We start from the raw sequence: 17702 nt of genomic DNA, 5'->3' as shown, positions 1-17702 counted from the left end.
CTCACAAACCATGAGATCATGACCTGAATCAAAACGAAGAGTCAGACGTTTAACTGTCTGAACCACCCGTGCGCCCCTCCATCAGTGATTTAAGTAAGTTAATATTCAACAGGCTTTATTTTGTAATATTTTTAGACCTGGCTTTGTTTTGTCATGGATGTAAAGGCATAATTGTGTCTGCCACATCATAATTTAAGGGCATCGCTAAGATAGATGTTCGCTCTTCAAACTCTCCACCATCAGGATTGCAGAGTAGAGACTAACAGGAAGTCAGATTGAATGGAGATTAAGCAGTGTTATTAGAAAGTATGTGTTTAAGTATGTTCTGGGTTTCTGAAATTCTGTGACATTTCCCAGATATAGGGGATACGTTTGATCTCAGGTCCCATTGGCTTTATCGTAGCTCCTTTCATATTTTCCATATGAATTCTCTATTATCCTTAATCCCAGTAATTTCTGTATTAATCATAACACAACTTTTAATATAGGTGCATAAGCTCTAAAATGACAGTGACACCAAGTTTGCCATTTTTCGAAATTGTTACTTTAATATGTATCTGAGAATTACATGAGTTTCACTTGTTTGAGATTTCACGGAAATCATGAAGTCTCTCTATAACTCCTCACCAAAGGAATTAATAGAGTTGGATAAGAGATTTCATTTCATACAGTGTATTTCTTTTATTCTGTATTGCCATTTTGAAAACATGATATGTTTAATTTATGCCGGAATTCACTACTGTTTCTCTTCAGACATCTTGCACAAGGTGCCTTTGAAACTCAGGAGGGAAACAAGTGTCTATGAAACTTAGCTTTTTGTGTACAAGGACCACATTTCAGACACTTTCAAATAGAATCCTGTTGCCATATTAGCTAATACAATTATGCTTAAAGGATTAAAAATACAATTTCACCCTTATACTTACATTCACATAAAATGTTGGTCAGCCCATTTTCTGAGTCTGATTATATAAATATAGCACAATCATCAGGAAATCTTTGAGCAGATGGCACTTTTCAAACAGTTCATACTGTAAGGGGCACGAGCTCACAACACACGACATACAGAGATAAGAAAGTAATACAATTCGGAGTGGACCCCTCTCAGGATGTGACTTCAGATCATTCTCTTGAACATGTGGAAATGCATATGCAAACCTAACACCCATCTCTTTCCAGTTTCCAGTTTTGATTTGAAGATATAATTAAGGATAGATGGATTGGGAGAGAGAAGGGGAGGAAGTAAAATGATATCTGTTTGGGGGACATGTACGAAACACAATCACAAAAAACTGAAGATTGAGGGAGCACATTGCTATGTGAGTCACCTGTGAGGATGTCTCACACGGTTTGAGTACGCAGCCTACCAAGCTGCACGTTCCCGTTCCCGGCCGTCAAAAAACTGAGTTCCCCGCTGGCACCCCCAGGGCACAGAGCAATGTGATGTTCACTGATACAGTAGGTGTGGTTTGAAGTGGGCAAGAATGTAGTTCTAAAACTTCTTCCCTGGATTTTTTTCTTCTTCCACATTTTCTGGGTTTTGCTGGACAACGACTCGCTAATCATAAGGTCAGGACATGAGTGATGGGAGAGAAGGCTCGAGCCTTATTCAGTGACACAGGATTCAGACGGGAAGAGCCAGACATTGCAGCAGAACAATGGTCACAGTAGTGACTTTCTTCTTTGGCTACTTTCCAGGGATAATACTGCTTTTAATCTCTGATATCTGAGTACAGTGAATTAATGTCATGTGTCAGGATAATGTGGCAACCCCCATGAGGCGATCTGCCATCATCCTCTGTTTCTAATTGGTGTTTATGTACGTGGGCATTTCATACAATGAAGTGCTCCTACGATCATGGGAAATACACTAATAAGTCCGGTGACATGTAACTTGCATTGAGAAATGTAATCGGTTTGTATCAAGGTGTGCCTTCAAGCCTTCATTTAAACCTCAGGGGATGGTGACTTACACTTGTTCTTTTTCAGTCAGATCTGAATACAAGTCTTAGCTTGGACAATTCAGGGTGTATATTTATGGAGACAGTTTTGTATGTAGATGATATGGATTAAACAGTCGATAAGTAATGTGAAGTGCATATCTTTTACCAGCTCTCCATTCATCTACCAATGTAAGCATCTGTCTTTTTATGCACCATCTAAGTCATGCTTAAATCCAAAATGCATTTAACTTATGCTGGAATCAAGTCTCTTCTTCAACTATATCTGGGCATCTCAACAGCCTTTTATGACATTTCATAAATCCTAAAAATGTTTCTTAAAAAGGCAAAAGAAAAGCAGCCCCTTTGTGTTCAAGCTGAAAATTACATTTTACTGTTGCTATAGCAGAAGTAAAATTAATATTCATGAAAAAAGACTTCAGATTTAAAGCCTACAGAAATCTGAAAAGACGTATGCACTTGTATATCATTAATACTAAAATGACTTGAGAATTACCACACTTATAATATTAAACGTAAACTTGACTAACCAGCTTACATAATTGAATATGAAGGCTGCTCATTTAGTTGTAATATATATTCATTGACGTTTGGGGCGCCTGGGTTGCTCATTCAGTTGAGCATCCAACTTTATGTAGCTCAGGTCACAATCTTATGGTTTATAAGTTCGAGCCCCGCATCAGGCTCTGTGCTGACAGCTCAGAGCCCAGAGCCTGCTTCGGATTCTGTGTCTCCCTCTCTCTCTGCCCCTCCCCCACTTGTACTCTGTCTCTCTCTGTCTCTCAAAAATAAATAAATGTAAAAGTTTTTTTAATTTATTGACATTTTAACTTTGCAGAATCCCCTCTAAATATACCAGTTAATATTTTCTAAAAAATGTGGGATGAGATTTTTGAGACAAATCCCTGCATGAGACAGACATAAAGATGCAAATGGATCCTTTCTTCCTCTGTTCCACCACTCAGCCATGATGCAATTTTCCAGCAGGTCATTCACAGGAACCCATTTATTCTCTCAGCTTCCCGTGGCACACTTCAAAGCTGTTGGTGGTAATGATCTGCGCACAAGGGCGCTTACCCCTTCAAATCGGGTTTTGTCGGTTAGTTACAAAACTCTTCTTTTCCAGTAGCTTACATGTGCTCTCTCTCCCCTCTCTCTGTTGCAGTTCATTATGCTGACCTACCTTTTCATGTTGGCCTGGCTGGGTGTCACGGCCTTCACCTCCCTGCCAGTTTACATGTACTTCAATCTGTGGACCATTTGCCGAAACACCACCTTAGTGGAGGGAGCCAACCTCTGCCTGGACCTTCGTCAGTTTGGTAGGTGGACCTCTCACTTAAACAAGGCCTCGTACTGTTTTGCCTAAACGACCGTGTCTGCAATATTGCACATCGCTTTGGAGCCATCATTACTTCTAGCAAAGAGATAAATGTGTCCTAGGATTCACTTTGAAGACACTCCTTTTAAATTTACATAAGTAGGAATTTTAGAGAGTTTGGAAGTTGAGCTCATAACATGAACATAGAGTGTGTGTGTGTTCGAACAGACTGTCAGTTGGGTTTCGTGGTGTTGGCACAAAACGGTTGTGATGCCCTCATCCTGAATCCTTTGCACTTTTCCAGGCTTCCTGTGATGCTTGTGTCTACTTTTATTCTCCCATGATAAACTATACAATTTGTGAAATCTAGTGTGAAGATCACCTAATAAATACGTCTTTCACTGGCTTCTAAAATAAGGCAGAGAAGTTAGCATTTAATATTAACAAAATCAAAGAATGCTAAACCAATCAAAGATCCTCTTTGGTTATTTTTGTTTAGGGCTAATACCTCATGTGATAAAATTAGTTTTTTGTGTGTAGTTGGGCTTGTGATACACGGACCCTATTCTGATTGTTTTGTCCGAGCTGACTTGTTTGATCCACATCACAATTCTCTATGCTGGATGCTACTATTATCCTTTTTATAAATGACAAGACTGAGGCACAGAGAGGTTACACGAGGTGCCCAAGGTTATCCAGCTAGTAGGTGACAGCGCTGAGATTCAAACCCAGGCAGTCTGCTTCCATAGTCTGTGTAATTATAGGTCGACAGGCAACTCTGTCCTGTTGACAGACAAATGTGGGGAAGTGGATCCAATCTCACCTACCCTATTTGGAATCCTAGTCCATCATTCATTAAAAAAAAAAACAAAAAAACCCGCAGAAAACAAAAACCAAAAAAACATGGCGGCTACAAAATTTACAAAAGATCTAGAGATCCACATGGCTGCACAGATTTCTCCCCAGAGAAAGGCTGTTAAAATCTAACCCAGAATATCTGGGAATGCTCCCTATGATTTTCTCTAATGAGGTCTCCACATACTTCAGGAAAGTGGGGACCATTTCACTAGGCAGTGTCCGCAGGCCTATGGCTCTTTGGGGACATACTAGACAGGTGGCAGGGTACAGTGCAGCTGTCCAGCGCCAGCTAGCTGTGTGTTCCAAAGCTTTGGCCCGCTCACCCTCCTGGAAGCCAGAATCCTGAGCCTCCTGTGCCTGATCCTGATAAAAAGCAGTGTCTGCTCTGTGGATGACGTTCTTGGCAAGAAGCCAGCAGAGGGAACATGGACGGCTTTTCACCGGGACAGGATTCAGTCTTGGAATCGTGTCCCACATAAACACAGGAAGAGCATGTCAGCAACAGTGGCTGGAGGTCACAAGACCAGCTGCTTGAAAACGTGGCGCTCGCTTCAGTCCCTGCCCCTCAGGGGCGTCCTTTTATTCTACTGATCTGCAAATTGGACCTTGGAAGAGGTGACTTGTCTTTCAGACAGGGCTGCCAGCTCAAATATGGGCTGCCTAGTGAAGTTTCCATTTTGGATAAATGGGAAAAATTTTTTTTAGTATAGTATGTCCCAAATATTGTCTGGTACACACTTACTCTAGGTGTAAACCCTGATGAGGGTTAAAAGCTGCTCTCTGAACCTTAGCCCTGCCTACCACAGAGTGACCAAGATTTGTCCTCATTTAACTTTTCTCCATGCTGTGGAAGAGAAGGTACTTTTCAGATGCCATGCAGCCTTTTGCCCTTAACGCAGAATCTACTGCCCGGGTGGCGTTTATTTGCCTTCTAGATAATACACCCTTAATAAGAAGCCTTGAATGTTCATGTGCAATCAGGTTATCAAGGGGCATCAGCAGGAAAAGGACACTCCTCCAGGTCTGGAGTTGGTCAGTGCAGACATTTACTAATGTCCTCAAAATAAAATGATTCAGTAGAAAAGAACATGCTGTAAAGCGACTTCCCTTATTTTGCAAAGTTGTCTCTTTACATCTAGATGGTAGCTTCTCTCTTAGGGGTCAAGGTCTTCGAGCTGCATAATGGCTGCTATGCCTGCTTAGTTTCTAGTTACATCTCACTGTTCGTTCTTCTGCATTTGATAAATGTGTGCATGGCGTGCAGATCGAATGGGAAGTAGGACTACCACGCAGTGCATACAGTTGGCAAATTTAAAGATGGTTAGTCCTATTAGGGTTGGCCATATTTCAAAATGAGTCATGAAATACTTTGACTTGCAATTTCAATTTTTGAATGCTTTAGTAATTATTTCTGTTGCCTTTCAATTATATGTACAGCAGTTTAATGACATTGAATACATTAGGGGTTTACCTTAGTGAATTTGTTTCGTAAAATGTTAACACTGGTCCCCATAGTATCATCGAGACCCAGACTTTAAGACTGTGCTTCACTAAAACCTGGTTATTTGGTGAAGCTCCCTCAGCGCCAACTATAAGGAGAGTGGTCCAGAGTGGGTGGCCCTCTCCTGCTAGCCTCAGAACTAACCTTGCCTCTCATCTTGCGCATCCACACCCTGTAACAGGCACAGCTTGCCTGGATCTGATTTCCAGTAAAATGTCATTTCACTTGCTTCTTCATCCTTTTTATGGACAAATATTTATTGAGCTATGCTTAAGCACTGCTCAATTTTGAAAGACAAAATTCTCCATGTCAAAAAAATAAAATCTACCTCTCGAGGGGGATTAGGTTACCAACAGAATTAAGGTTATCAATGACAAAACATGCTAAGTGTCCTGGATGGTCGAGATGGGCCCCCTGTAATCACAAGTGTCCTTGAAAGTGGAAGAGGTAGAAGAGAAGAAGTCAGAAGGAGATGGACCTCCAAAGAAAGGCACAGAGAAATGCAATTTTGCTAACTTTGGAGAAAAGGGGCCAGGAACCAAGGAATGCTGGTAGCCTATAGAAGCTAGAAAACGATACTTTAGGTACGCTATCATCTTTAAAACTGGTAATGTAGATGGTAAAATTCTTTGAAAATTAAGCATTTACATTTGCTAGTAGGGAGTTAATTTCCTACTACCCTTAAGGGTTCATAGTGTCCTAATACCTGTTCATTCTGCTTCCCTCTGCCTCTAGCTTGCCATTTCCCTCAAAAGAATTTAAACCCTGAGCAGTAGCATCCACTGTCCAGAAACTTCCAAGAAGCTTTCATTGCTTCAGTGATCAAAGTAACAGGAACTGTACACTGACGTGATGGGTGATTTTCTTTGAAAGTTTTTCCTAAGTCAGACACAACCAATTCTTAGAAAGCCAGAAGTATATTACTTCCATTTACACAGCTTCAAAGACATTAATACACACACACACACACACACACACACACACACACACACACACACACACACACACACACATATATAGGGTCACCTGGGTGGCTCAGTCGGCTAGGCAGCTGTTTCAAATTCAGCTCTGGTCATGATCTTACATTTCAGGAGTTCAAGCTCTACATCGGGCTCTAAACGCAGAGCCTCCTTGGGGTTCTCTGTCTCCCTCTCTCTGCCCCTCTCTCTCAAAAATAAATAGCTGTAAAAAAAAGTTTTTAAACACAGAAGAAGCTCTTGGCCGCAACTCTGACACCTCAAATTCTTACGGTTATCTCTCATTGCAGTGTGTCCTCGGCACTTCTCTTTTACAGTCCTAACTTGTTACTTGTTTGTAAGAAACTGGAAATGCCATTGTGTATGTACTTTAGTTAAGGACTTTTCTGTATCTGGTGGATAAAGTATGTGTAACTGTATTCGGTATTTAGAAAAATTAGTAAATCTGAGTAATTTACTTCATTCAGGGTTAGGCCAGTTTGGCCATTCATCGATAGATGCACATGAATCAAATGAATCAAAATAATCAAGTTTTCAGCTTTGCACTGCGGCACATCTTACATCCACTTGCTCACTTTCATAGCTTCATATTACACCAATGTGCATTTACAAATTATCATTCATTTGTAATGTGTATATTTGTGAGATGTGGTATTTACATCATAAAATAATGATCATATATAATATACAAATATACATAACATTTACATATATATACACTAAAGTACTAGAGACTGAGTGGAAGGGTTGGGTTACAATATTTATCAATATTTTAATGGTGGTGGAGGAGGGCTTCACTGACCAGCTGCTATTGGAAAAATATTAGGGTCATGGGCATATTCTTAGTGGAAGGAAGATTCAGGCAAATTTACCAAGGCAGTTTGGCACCATGCCTAGTATCCTCTGCAAACAACAGAGAGGCCAGTGTAGCTCAAGTAGAACAAGACAGCAGGGAAAACAGATTGAGGCAGAGTCTGAAAGTCATGGCGCACCATGATGGATGCATTGCAGGACGTCAAGTTTTAGAGACTTTTATTGTGCAGGAAGTAGAGAGGATCTGCAGGTTTGGGCAGAAAGAAGCCAGATCCCCCTTTACATTGTAGAAGAGTCACTCTGGCCACCGCAGGGAGAATGGACTGCTGCAGGAGTGCAAGCAGGGAAGCCGGTTGGGGCTCTTGCAGTAGCCCTGAGGTGACGGCCAGTAGCGAGAGAAGTGGAGAACTGGTCCGGGGCTGGCTACATTTTCCAGGGTAGGGGCTGTAGAGCGCCCTGATAGGTGGGCATGTGGGTTTAAGAGAAAGGGGCTTCGGGGAGGGACGCACTTGTTGCCAGGACCCCCGGGAAGACATGAGCCCAGAAGCCTACCAGAAGAGTTCATCTGGGAGTGAGGCAGGCAAGGCAGGTCAGAGCTCCCTTTCAAAGATGCTGATATTTAGAGACTTCTTAGGAATCTAAATAGAGTTGTCAGGTAAGAAATTGGGTACATGAGCCTTGACTTCAGGAGAGAGGTGTGGACCTGGCTGTCTGGATTTAGGAGCCATTGATAATACTTAAGAAGCTCTGACAGTGAGATCAGCACGGGACAAGGGTGACCAAGGTGTGCACACTGCGAGCTCCCAGGAACCAGGTCCTAGAGAGAGGAGGCCTGGGGGAATGGAAAGACAAAAGGAGGAGTCTGTAGATTTGGGGAAACTAATGAGGTGAGCCCAAAGGAGAGGGAGCCATGAGCTACCCCTAGTGCTGCTGACCGTCCAGGAGAAGAACTGAGTATTCATCTTAGGGTTTAATTCTGTGGACGTTATTGCTGAGAGTTGAGGCAAAATCTGCCTGGAGAGGGTTTAGGTCAAAAGGAAAAGAAACTTGCAGACAGTAAGCATAGTCAATGCTTTCTAGGAGTTATGCCACAAAGGTGAACAGAGACCCAGGTAAGGAGATGGGTGCACAGCCTGGGTATCCTACCTGAGTGAAGTCTGTAGCAGATTGGCACGGAGAAGGACGCTTACCAGGACGCTTCCTCAGCTGTGATGGTTTATCAGACAAGTCTTAGGGGGTTCTTATTCCCCCACCCCTTAGAGCCATCTTGGCAGAAAAGGAAGGTCACAGAGGACGTAGGTTTGCATTTGATGGACTGGTTCAAAGCCAGAATATATGAATGTGTACACATTAAATTAAATAAAAAGCAGGCAGTGCTAAAAACTTATGTATTAGTTTGCTCAGAATTTGTAGGGGTTTTTTCCTTTATGTATATATGTTTAACGCTTCAGTAGTTCTCCGTACAAAATCAGAGACCCATTTTAGGATAATCTCGATCACTCTTCTGTAAAATGAGATGTGTAGCAGTGTATCACCTATGTGCTTCCTAAAAACGCAGTCCTCCTGGCCACACTCCTAGATTCTGATTCAACAGCTCTGTGGTACAGTTAAGAAGTACCTATTTTTCATAATCTCCCAAGTGATTCTCATGGAACAAGGGTGAATAGGAGGGAAATTATAGTATTTTTTAATTTCCCCCTACTAATAGCACTGTTTTCAATATTAGAAGAGAAAATTAATCCTCTGGGCAATATGCTTTTATAGACTTCACAGAAGCATTGTACTGGCAGAATAAATTTAGATCCAGACTTCAGCACAGTCTGGGACATAGTGTTCAAAATAATTGTGATGCCTACACCATTACATTAATGGACCAAACCAATCAGCTGGCCACAGTTGAATCTGTGATCCTGGTGGCTAAGTCCAACTGAATTCAGACTGAAAATGTTTTACGTCGCTTGAGGGCTAAATAGTTTTGATCTTCCACTCATAATTGTGTTTATAATTATTATCTAGCAATAAAAGCTGAGGAAGAATATTTCCATTCTAGCATAAAATGGAACTTGCCTAGATTTTATTAGCACAAGATTCTTTTTCTTTCTCTGGGCTCTTGAAAACATTTATAAACTAAGCTATCATTTTCTACATGTTGTAGGAATTGTAACAATTGGAGAGGAAAAGAAAATTTGCACCGTCTCTGAGAATTTCCTGAGGATGTGCGAGTCCACTGAGGTAAATGTTTCTAAACTGTTTCTATCATCCAGATTTTGGCTTCCTTTGAAAAATATATAATTTGAGGGGCTCCTGGGTGGCTCAGTTGGTTAAGCGTCTGGCTTCAGCTCAGGTCATGATCTCACAGTTTGTGGGTTCAAGCCCCACATCGGGCTCTGTGCTGACAGCTAGTTCAGAGCCTAGAGCCTGCTTCGGATTCTGTGTCTCCCTCTCTCTCTGCCCCTCCCCTGCTCACACAATCTCTCTCTGTCTCTCAAAAATAAATTTTTTAAAAACATTAAAATTTTTTAAATAAAAAGAAAAATATATAATTTGAAAAATATGTAATTATATATATATATAGAATTGTCCCCTTTTTCTCTCAGAGGCAATTTTACTCACAGTGATGCTATACAGGGGGACTGGAGAATGAATTTGAATGATGTGCCCTATTTCAGTAAACATTATAGCAAGTTTATTTTTTCTAGAAATTACCATTTTAATGAAAGTGAAACATTTTTACTGTTATCGTTATAAAGATGGAACATAGCCTATATGGTTACAAGGTTATTGAAAACCATCATTATTAATCAGGATCTCATCTCTGTAATAAAATTATATTGAAGTGATGCAGTTGCCACGATTTAAATAATCTGCAGGAATAAAGACACTGTCATAACGTTTTTGGATTGAGTAAGCGATCCATCCTATGTTCACTCTTGTTAACGATGCACAAAGTGCTTCTTGGTAAGACAGCAGCAGTCCTGACCTCTCTTCTGCTTGTAACCCTGACACGTGTTTTGATTCTCTGTGGTTTCCTTTGCAGCTGAACATGACTTTCCACTTGTTCATTGTGGCACTGGCCGGGGCCGGGGCAGCGGTTATCGCCATGGTAAGACCCCAGAGTGCTGAGGCTCGGTGGTTCAATTCGTACAAGAAAGCTAGTGACTTGTAGAGATGATCACTTGTCTCCCATCCTGAAGTCTACATGAATCCTATTTATTTTAATATCAGTAAAAGGGGGGGAGGCAGAAATAATGGGTCTATAAATAGGTTGTAAAACAAGGTTTCATCTGAGAAAGTTATCATTATCATTACGAGAAAGATAGTATTTGGCCGCAGTTTAAGGATTTGAACATTTAATAATTCTGGCAATATTAACAAAAATAAGTAAATGTATTCATGTTACAGATATCAGGTTACTATTAACATAAAAAATCCTCTCTGTCGCATAGAGGTATTTATCAATGTGAATTCTAAGTCATTCTAATCAATTGCTTAACTTACATTATCCTTTTCTTCTCCTTTTTTAAGAACATGAAAAAGCCACATTGAGTCACTTATGAAAAAAGAATTAATTTATTCTTAACACAGACCTTGGTAGTTTTATGTCATTTCTTTTATATCTGATTTTGTCCAGAAATATTAAGAACATGTTTTTAAAGTTAGGCTCGTGCAGAGCTTGGTGGACCTGCAGTGGACAGATGCCCACTCTTCCTCTGTAACGCACTGTGACGGCCAGTTTGCTCACTGGTCTAGCACACACCAACACTAGACCGATAACTTGGAGCGTCAGTATTAGTTTCTGCAGTCAACCCCTTCAGTCCTTATTTCTGCGTCCTTGTGTACAAAATCATAGTACAAAAATAAAGTAGTATAGAACTCTAGAAGGTTATCAGTAACCTCACAAATATAGCCGATTCAATTTGTGAAACATGATGAATTAATTTGGTGCCAACACGTGTTCGTGTGTGTTGGTGAAACGAACCCTTTAAAAAAAAAAAACAGAGTGTTTTATTTCTTGTCAAAGAATAAAACGAGAATGGGGCACCTGCGTGGCTCAGTCGGTTGAGCGTACGACTTCGGTTCAGGTCATGATCTCGTGGTTTGTGAGATCGAGCCCTGCATCGGGCTTACTGCAGTCAGACTGTCTGTGCAGAGCCCGCTTCGGATCCTCTGTCCCGCTCCCTGTGCCCTTCTACCGCTGGCACCCTCCCAAAAACAAATAAATATTTTTTTAAAAAAGAGTAAAAGTAGGAATACTCAGTGCTAATGAGCTAATGGGCCATTGCCAGACTAGTTATTTTTAGTGACTTTATGAACACTTATGTATGGAGATCTGATTCTGCTTTGCTGAAAATTATTTTTAAAAATAACAAAAATGGCTATGTCCGTGCTCAAGTGAGTTTTCAGACATTTTGTTAATTTAGTATCACACTCATTGTTCAACGTTTTAGATTTAGTGTGTCAACCTGTGCATGGAAATTTTATTTCAGAATATGATGTGCTTCATAAGATCACGTTGGCTGATTACTTAGAGGGATGACAATGAAACAGTCAGCAAAGGCTTTATATTCTCAGCCTAAATTCAGTGCTTAAATATGCCCTAGTAAAGCGTTACATGTTCTGGGCAGTGACGTTCCAAGCACTCATGGTCCCAAGCAGCACCCGGTCTGGCTGTGAGATGAGAGGAAACATCTGTTCATATGCATATTCCTGTGCAATGGGTGATTTGTAGGGACTTGTGCATGCATATTCAAGCAATGTACAGTCATGTTTTAGAGGTCTATCAAAGCACTTTTTGAAAGGTATTAATAAAGCATTCGTTCTTATTTGCTACCTACATGTGTGAAAAAGTCTGTGTGAAAATGTATGCCTTTTAGGCATACACAAGTGAAAAGTATCTGTCTAGATCAATCATTTAAATTTCCTTAAAAATGCTCATTCTGATATGATTGTATTATCAAGAAGATCTTATGATAATATATATTTAGATGTTATGTATTTCTTAAGGAATCTGTGCTTTACATACATTTAGATACTAAGTTATATATAAACTTTATATCAAGCCGCAAGTGTTTAGATTATTATTTTTTAAATACTAACCATCCCTTTGGATAACCTAAATATATGCCAAGCATAAGTTCCTTAGGAAATACATAACAGGTAACCTTTGAGTGACATCAGTACGTATTTCCAATTTATTAGCTCTGATAATAGTTTAGGTTTTAGGAGACAGGGATTATACAGCAATAATTAAGGCTTCTATTCCTAGTACTAATACTACTACCAGTAGTACTGTTGTTAGCTAATATTTCTTACAGCCTCACTCTGTTGAAAGCACTGTCAAATGCTTAAATCCACAAATACGTTCAGTAGTCATAATATAGCAATGGTCATTAACTTCATCACGAACCCCTGCAACACTCAAAGTATATGACCGTCATTATTTCCACTTGAGAGATGAGAAAATTGAGATAAATTCTGTACTACCAAAATATTTAAAACATCATCTAGAATTTGAGACAAAGATGATGAGGAATTGTATGAAAACTAACCCGTGATCCACTCCATTGTTTTTCAGAGATGTTAGAAAGTTCTGCAGATGCTAGCTAGAGAGTTCCACTTGACTTTGCACCAGGATCCAGGGACCACTGTTCACTTCCTGAGGGACAGGAACAAGTCTAGCAGCTTGCATTCCCCCTGTAGCCAGGGAAATATCTGCAGACCTACTGGAAAGTGTCAGTTTCTGAACCTGAATGACTCTGAAGCTCATGTCCCTACTTCACTCATACATATTTGATAATAGATTAGGGGTCATATTTTCTCAGACTTTAAAAGGCAAGTTTTTTTTACATCTAAAAATGTATTCATTCATGTGAGCCATGTTTGGAGTGCCTGCTACTTGCTAAACACTCTCCACAGCACTTGATGCTTTCACAACAACAACAGCGGAGTGCCACCTGAATCTGGTTATACGCACAAACTCTGTTCAGTCCACACGTATGTAGTGAGGCGGCTTTTCCCTCTGAAAGTGACATAGAGTAAAAGGATAGAACTCACAGCTCTTGCTTGCATGTGGCTTACAATTTCCACTCAACAAAATGCAAAATTTCAGAAGAAATGGAACATTCTGGAACATCTTATTGGTATGCATTTTTCCCATATTGCTGTGTCGAAAACTGTCATTTTTTTTCTACTGTCTGTTGACTACCTTCGCCATCACAATAGTCCATTTAGAATGGACTTTGTGTTTTTTATGTCTGTCTGTACTTTTCTAAAACCAACCTACCTGCTGGCTTTCAGCTAAACGAAATTTTAGTGTTCTGTTTTACTGAATTATGGGTAAAAAGATTGCCCACCCTTTAAAATTCAGATCAAGAAAAAAAAATGAGCAACTTAGTTTCTCCTTCATATTCACCCACTGAAATCCATCATTTGGAAAAGTGTCTTATCTTCCCCATGGCCCAGGAGTGAGGGAAAGAAAGAAAAACAAACACATAACCTCCTAGGTGAGTCCATTCAGGTCAAATCAGGACCTTCATTACTTGAGTAATTTCATTACTGGAGACAGATCAGGAGCATCCTTCTAGAACATAGCACTCTTCCAACCATTGTGAATGGATGTGAGCATACAAAATCCATCGGACCCAATACTTTCTCTCCTACAGGTAACAGTCTAAAGGAAACTGCAAAATTCAATGTGTGGAAAATTAGTTTGATAATTCCATCCACAGGTTTCTCTTGGGGTTTTTATGATGATCCCTCTTTCTGTTGCATAGTGGGCAATAATATATCCTCCCATTAATTCAGTGTTGTCTAGACTCAAACTGTGTAAGGGACTATTTTCTGTTATGGATTGAAAAACGTAGGTACATGAACAGAAAACGTATAGTCTTTTGGTTTGGGTAAATGAGGTCAGAATAGACAGGAAATATCACAGGAAGATTAAGAATCAACCTTGGATACTCCAGAATTGAAAAAGAGATACTAAAAGAAAGGGAGCTGAGAAAATTCTGTCCTACAATTGGAGACACGAAAGGAATAATATATTTGTTCATTCTATCACCACAGAAGTTTTGCTTCTGTTTTATGAGCAAAGATATTCTATATAAGTATATAAAGTGAATATCTCTTTCCTGGTAGCAAGGTGTATTGAAGACCCTGAACAGACTTCCAGTATAAATTATTTCTGTCTTTGATTAGGTTCACTACCTTATGGTTCTGTCTGCCAACTGGGCTTATGTGAAAGATGCCTGCCGGATGCAGAAATACGAGGACATCAAGTCGAAGGAGGAGCAGGAGCTTCATGACATCCACTCGACTCGCTCCAAAGAGCGACTCAACGCATATACATAAATAAGCCCTTCCTGTCCTTTCTGCCATCCAGATGCATTGGTGTTTAACTAAGGGCCATCCAACCATCCAACCTTTTCAAAAATAAAATACGGAAGTGCTTCTCATCAGTGATATGTAGGGTGACTTGTGAATCACCTGAACACAATCCTTTGTTGTTGAGCACTTAGCTTCCTAATTTGTTAAATTGGTGTGATCAGATCTCTTCTACAAGCTCCTATCCAGCCTTTTCCTTTTTTAAATTTCTCAAACTCACTTAAGAATTCTGTAAGATTAAAGATCCTAACATTGTCAAATGCAGAGATTTATTTGATTTTTAACCACTCCCCGTGTGTTAGTACATAACACCTTTTGCATTATTTCTTATGTTTTGAGAAGAAAAACAGCTTTTTATACTTTTTAGTTTTGATTTCGGTAACTAGATTAACTACAGGTAACCTTCAAAGGGACCATTGTACATTACGAACAATAGACAGAGATGGTGTCATGGTGACTGTTCCTGAAATAAAGAAATCCTGTCTGGAGGTCCGGGACCATATCATAAGGCCCTGGTTCATGTTCTCATCAATCTAAGGTGCAATTTCTAAATTTGTAAGAGTAGGACTAAAAAAAAAAAAGTGCTTCTTATCTTTGTTAACATTGTATTTTTTTCTTGATGTACTTAAAAGGTATCTCTCTCTGATTCCTCATGTTTCTGTTGTTAGCACGTAGAAACAGTGACGCTAATGCATGGCTAGCTGCCTTTTTAAGATTGTGACACCAGACTTACCTTTTCAAGTTTAGTATAGAGACAATTTTAATGGAAATAACTACTGTGAACTATTGAAGAATGATCTCTTTGTGATTTAAGCGCTGTGGCTGGATTGGAACTTTTAATATGCTAATGTGGAACATTAATTACCTTTATGAAGGTGGTATATTAAAAATAAGCACACTAACCCCTCGGAAGTTGTTTTACCTACTTTAAAACGTTCTAACGGATTGCACCTCTGTAAACTACCCCTCCGATGTATATGATATATTTGAAAAGGCTTCCATTAATATAATAGTTCTGCTTGCAGCCTTCCGATCTATGTTGGTTTACCTGTAGTGTTTTTTAAAGTGTGGTCAGAGGCCACTATAGAATGTATCCCTCCCGAGTGTAGTGATATATCTGTGTTTTTATTTGAAGTCCTTTTAACCAAATGCTCATTCATAATCATTTATAAGAAGTACCTATATCAAAGGAATAAAAAAAGAAAAAAAGCAATCAGTATTACAGGACCAAAATTGGTGTTTGTTTTAACCTTGACTCTTCTTTTGATTAAATCTAATGCTACAAGAATGCTGTAAAGTGTCTTTTAAAATGATGTAGCCTGACAAGACATTTTTGTCAGTGTATAAAAAAATTAGGTAGTATTGTGCACTGATTTGACCATTGTGAAATCTTTTCTCAGTGTAAGTGCATTTCTAATAAAATTTATGAGTGAAACAATCTTTGTACAATGACTAGTCATGCATCATCCGTAATTTTACAAGTTCTTGTAGTAGGTAGAGGGGGTCACTGGGGTTCTCTGTGGCATGATTATGCATTCTCTAGTATTATTTAATTAATTTGGGGTTTTGCTTCTTTTTTTTACATGTAGGTTATCTTACTGGTTCAACATTTTTTCTGATATATGCAGTATTACAGATATTCAGCAAAAGTATTAATGGGCTTCTTTAAAATTCTATATTATAGTGTTTCAGTTCTGTGTCTTAACAGTTTGTGATGATTTTTAAAACTGTCTTTTAAACTTCTGTAATGATGTTGATGCTTTTGGCTTTTTTTCCCCCTGGTATTAGAGTTTGTATTTTCACAAAGAGTGCTTTGTAGCAGGCATTACAATTAATCTGTTTTGTACATAAATGTGCCAACAGCTTGATGGTGGCGTTTTTGAAATGTAGAACGAAGTGCTTGCAAAATGTAATAAATACACTTGTGTACTTTGTGTACTTATTATTAGTTTCCGCTGTGTGTTTTTTTGTGTGTTTTCCTTTGTTTTGTTTTTTCCTCTCTCCTCTGTGTGTACTCTTTCCAGATACAATGGACGCTGTCTTTTTAGGATGCTTGTGACCTCAGCTGAGCTGACCTAACAGTGAACTGAAAATTCTTTGCGTGACATCCAGCATAGGAAGGATAGAGGGTTGGGGAGAGGGCGAAGGCGGAAAGGTTTTGGAGGCCATTTCGTCTATCGCATGAGAGTAATGCCCGACTTCCACTATTTCCTTGCCTAATTTCTTTTGTTTTGTGTTTTCTTTAGAGCTTCATAAACTAATAGAGACACAAAAAAGACTAATTCAAGTCAGAGAGAAAAATGATTTCTTGGTTCACTTCAAACCATCAAGGTGAGAGCAATCAAATGGAAAAAATACATATTTTCTAGACTTTTTGTTTGTTCTGGTTGTACCTTCTTGTGGCCACACTAGAAGTGGTGGCAATTTTAAAATAAGATAGGAATCAATAGGAATCTTAATTTTCATAAGACCTAAGGAACTGTATTAGTCTTCAGTTATTTATGTGTTATTATGAATGGTGACTTGAAAACTTCATGCACTTACACTACAGGTATCTACAGTAATTATACACAGATCTGGACCAAATGCCTTATATTTTAAAAAGTCACTTTTAAGATAATAAAATAATCACATATCTAAATCTTATTAGATGACAATTTTTATTCCTTTCAGGGTTCATGGACTTCTTAGCATAGCAAGAATAAAGATTTACATGTTAAAGATTATCAGCACGAACAGAAATTTCACCCGATAATACTTTACTCTTTTTTTCAATGTTTATTTTTGAGAGAGAGCATACAAGCTGGGGAGGAACAGAGAGAGAGAGAGAGGATCCAAAGCAGGCTCTGCACTATCAGAGCTGAGCCGGACATGGGGGTTGAACTCACGAA

The 17702-nt window shown here is 39.3% G+C and overlaps 1 protein-coding gene across 1 annotated transcript in view; it reads left to right on the top strand.

Moving 5' to 3' along the window:
• GPM6A (glycoprotein M6A) overlaps positions 1 to 16754 on the top strand; it is a 158634-nt gene extending 141880 nt beyond the window's left edge. The window contains exons 4-7 of the mRNA XM_029934008.1: positions 3127 to 3280; positions 9584 to 9660; positions 10466 to 10531; positions 14626 to 16754. Coding sequence (XP_029789868.1) covers positions 3127 to 3280; positions 9584 to 9660; positions 10466 to 10531; positions 14626 to 14778 — 450 coding nt within the window. The 3' untranslated portion in view covers positions 14779 to 16754. The remainder of the gene's footprint in view (positions 1 to 3126; positions 3281 to 9583; positions 9661 to 10465; positions 10532 to 14625) is intronic.
• The last annotated feature ends 948 nt before the right edge of the window (positions 16755 to 17702 follow it).

This window comes from Suricata suricatta, chromosome 1 (assembly GCF_006229205.1).
Source record: "Suricata suricatta isolate VVHF042 chromosome 1, meerkat_22Aug2017_6uvM2_HiC, whole genome shotgun sequence".
Classification (NCBI taxonomy): domain Eukaryota; kingdom Metazoa; phylum Chordata; class Mammalia; order Carnivora; family Herpestidae; genus Suricata; species Suricata suricatta.
The sequence above is the reverse complement of the archived record's forward strand: the minus strand, read 5'-3'. Positions and strand labels throughout refer to the sequence as shown.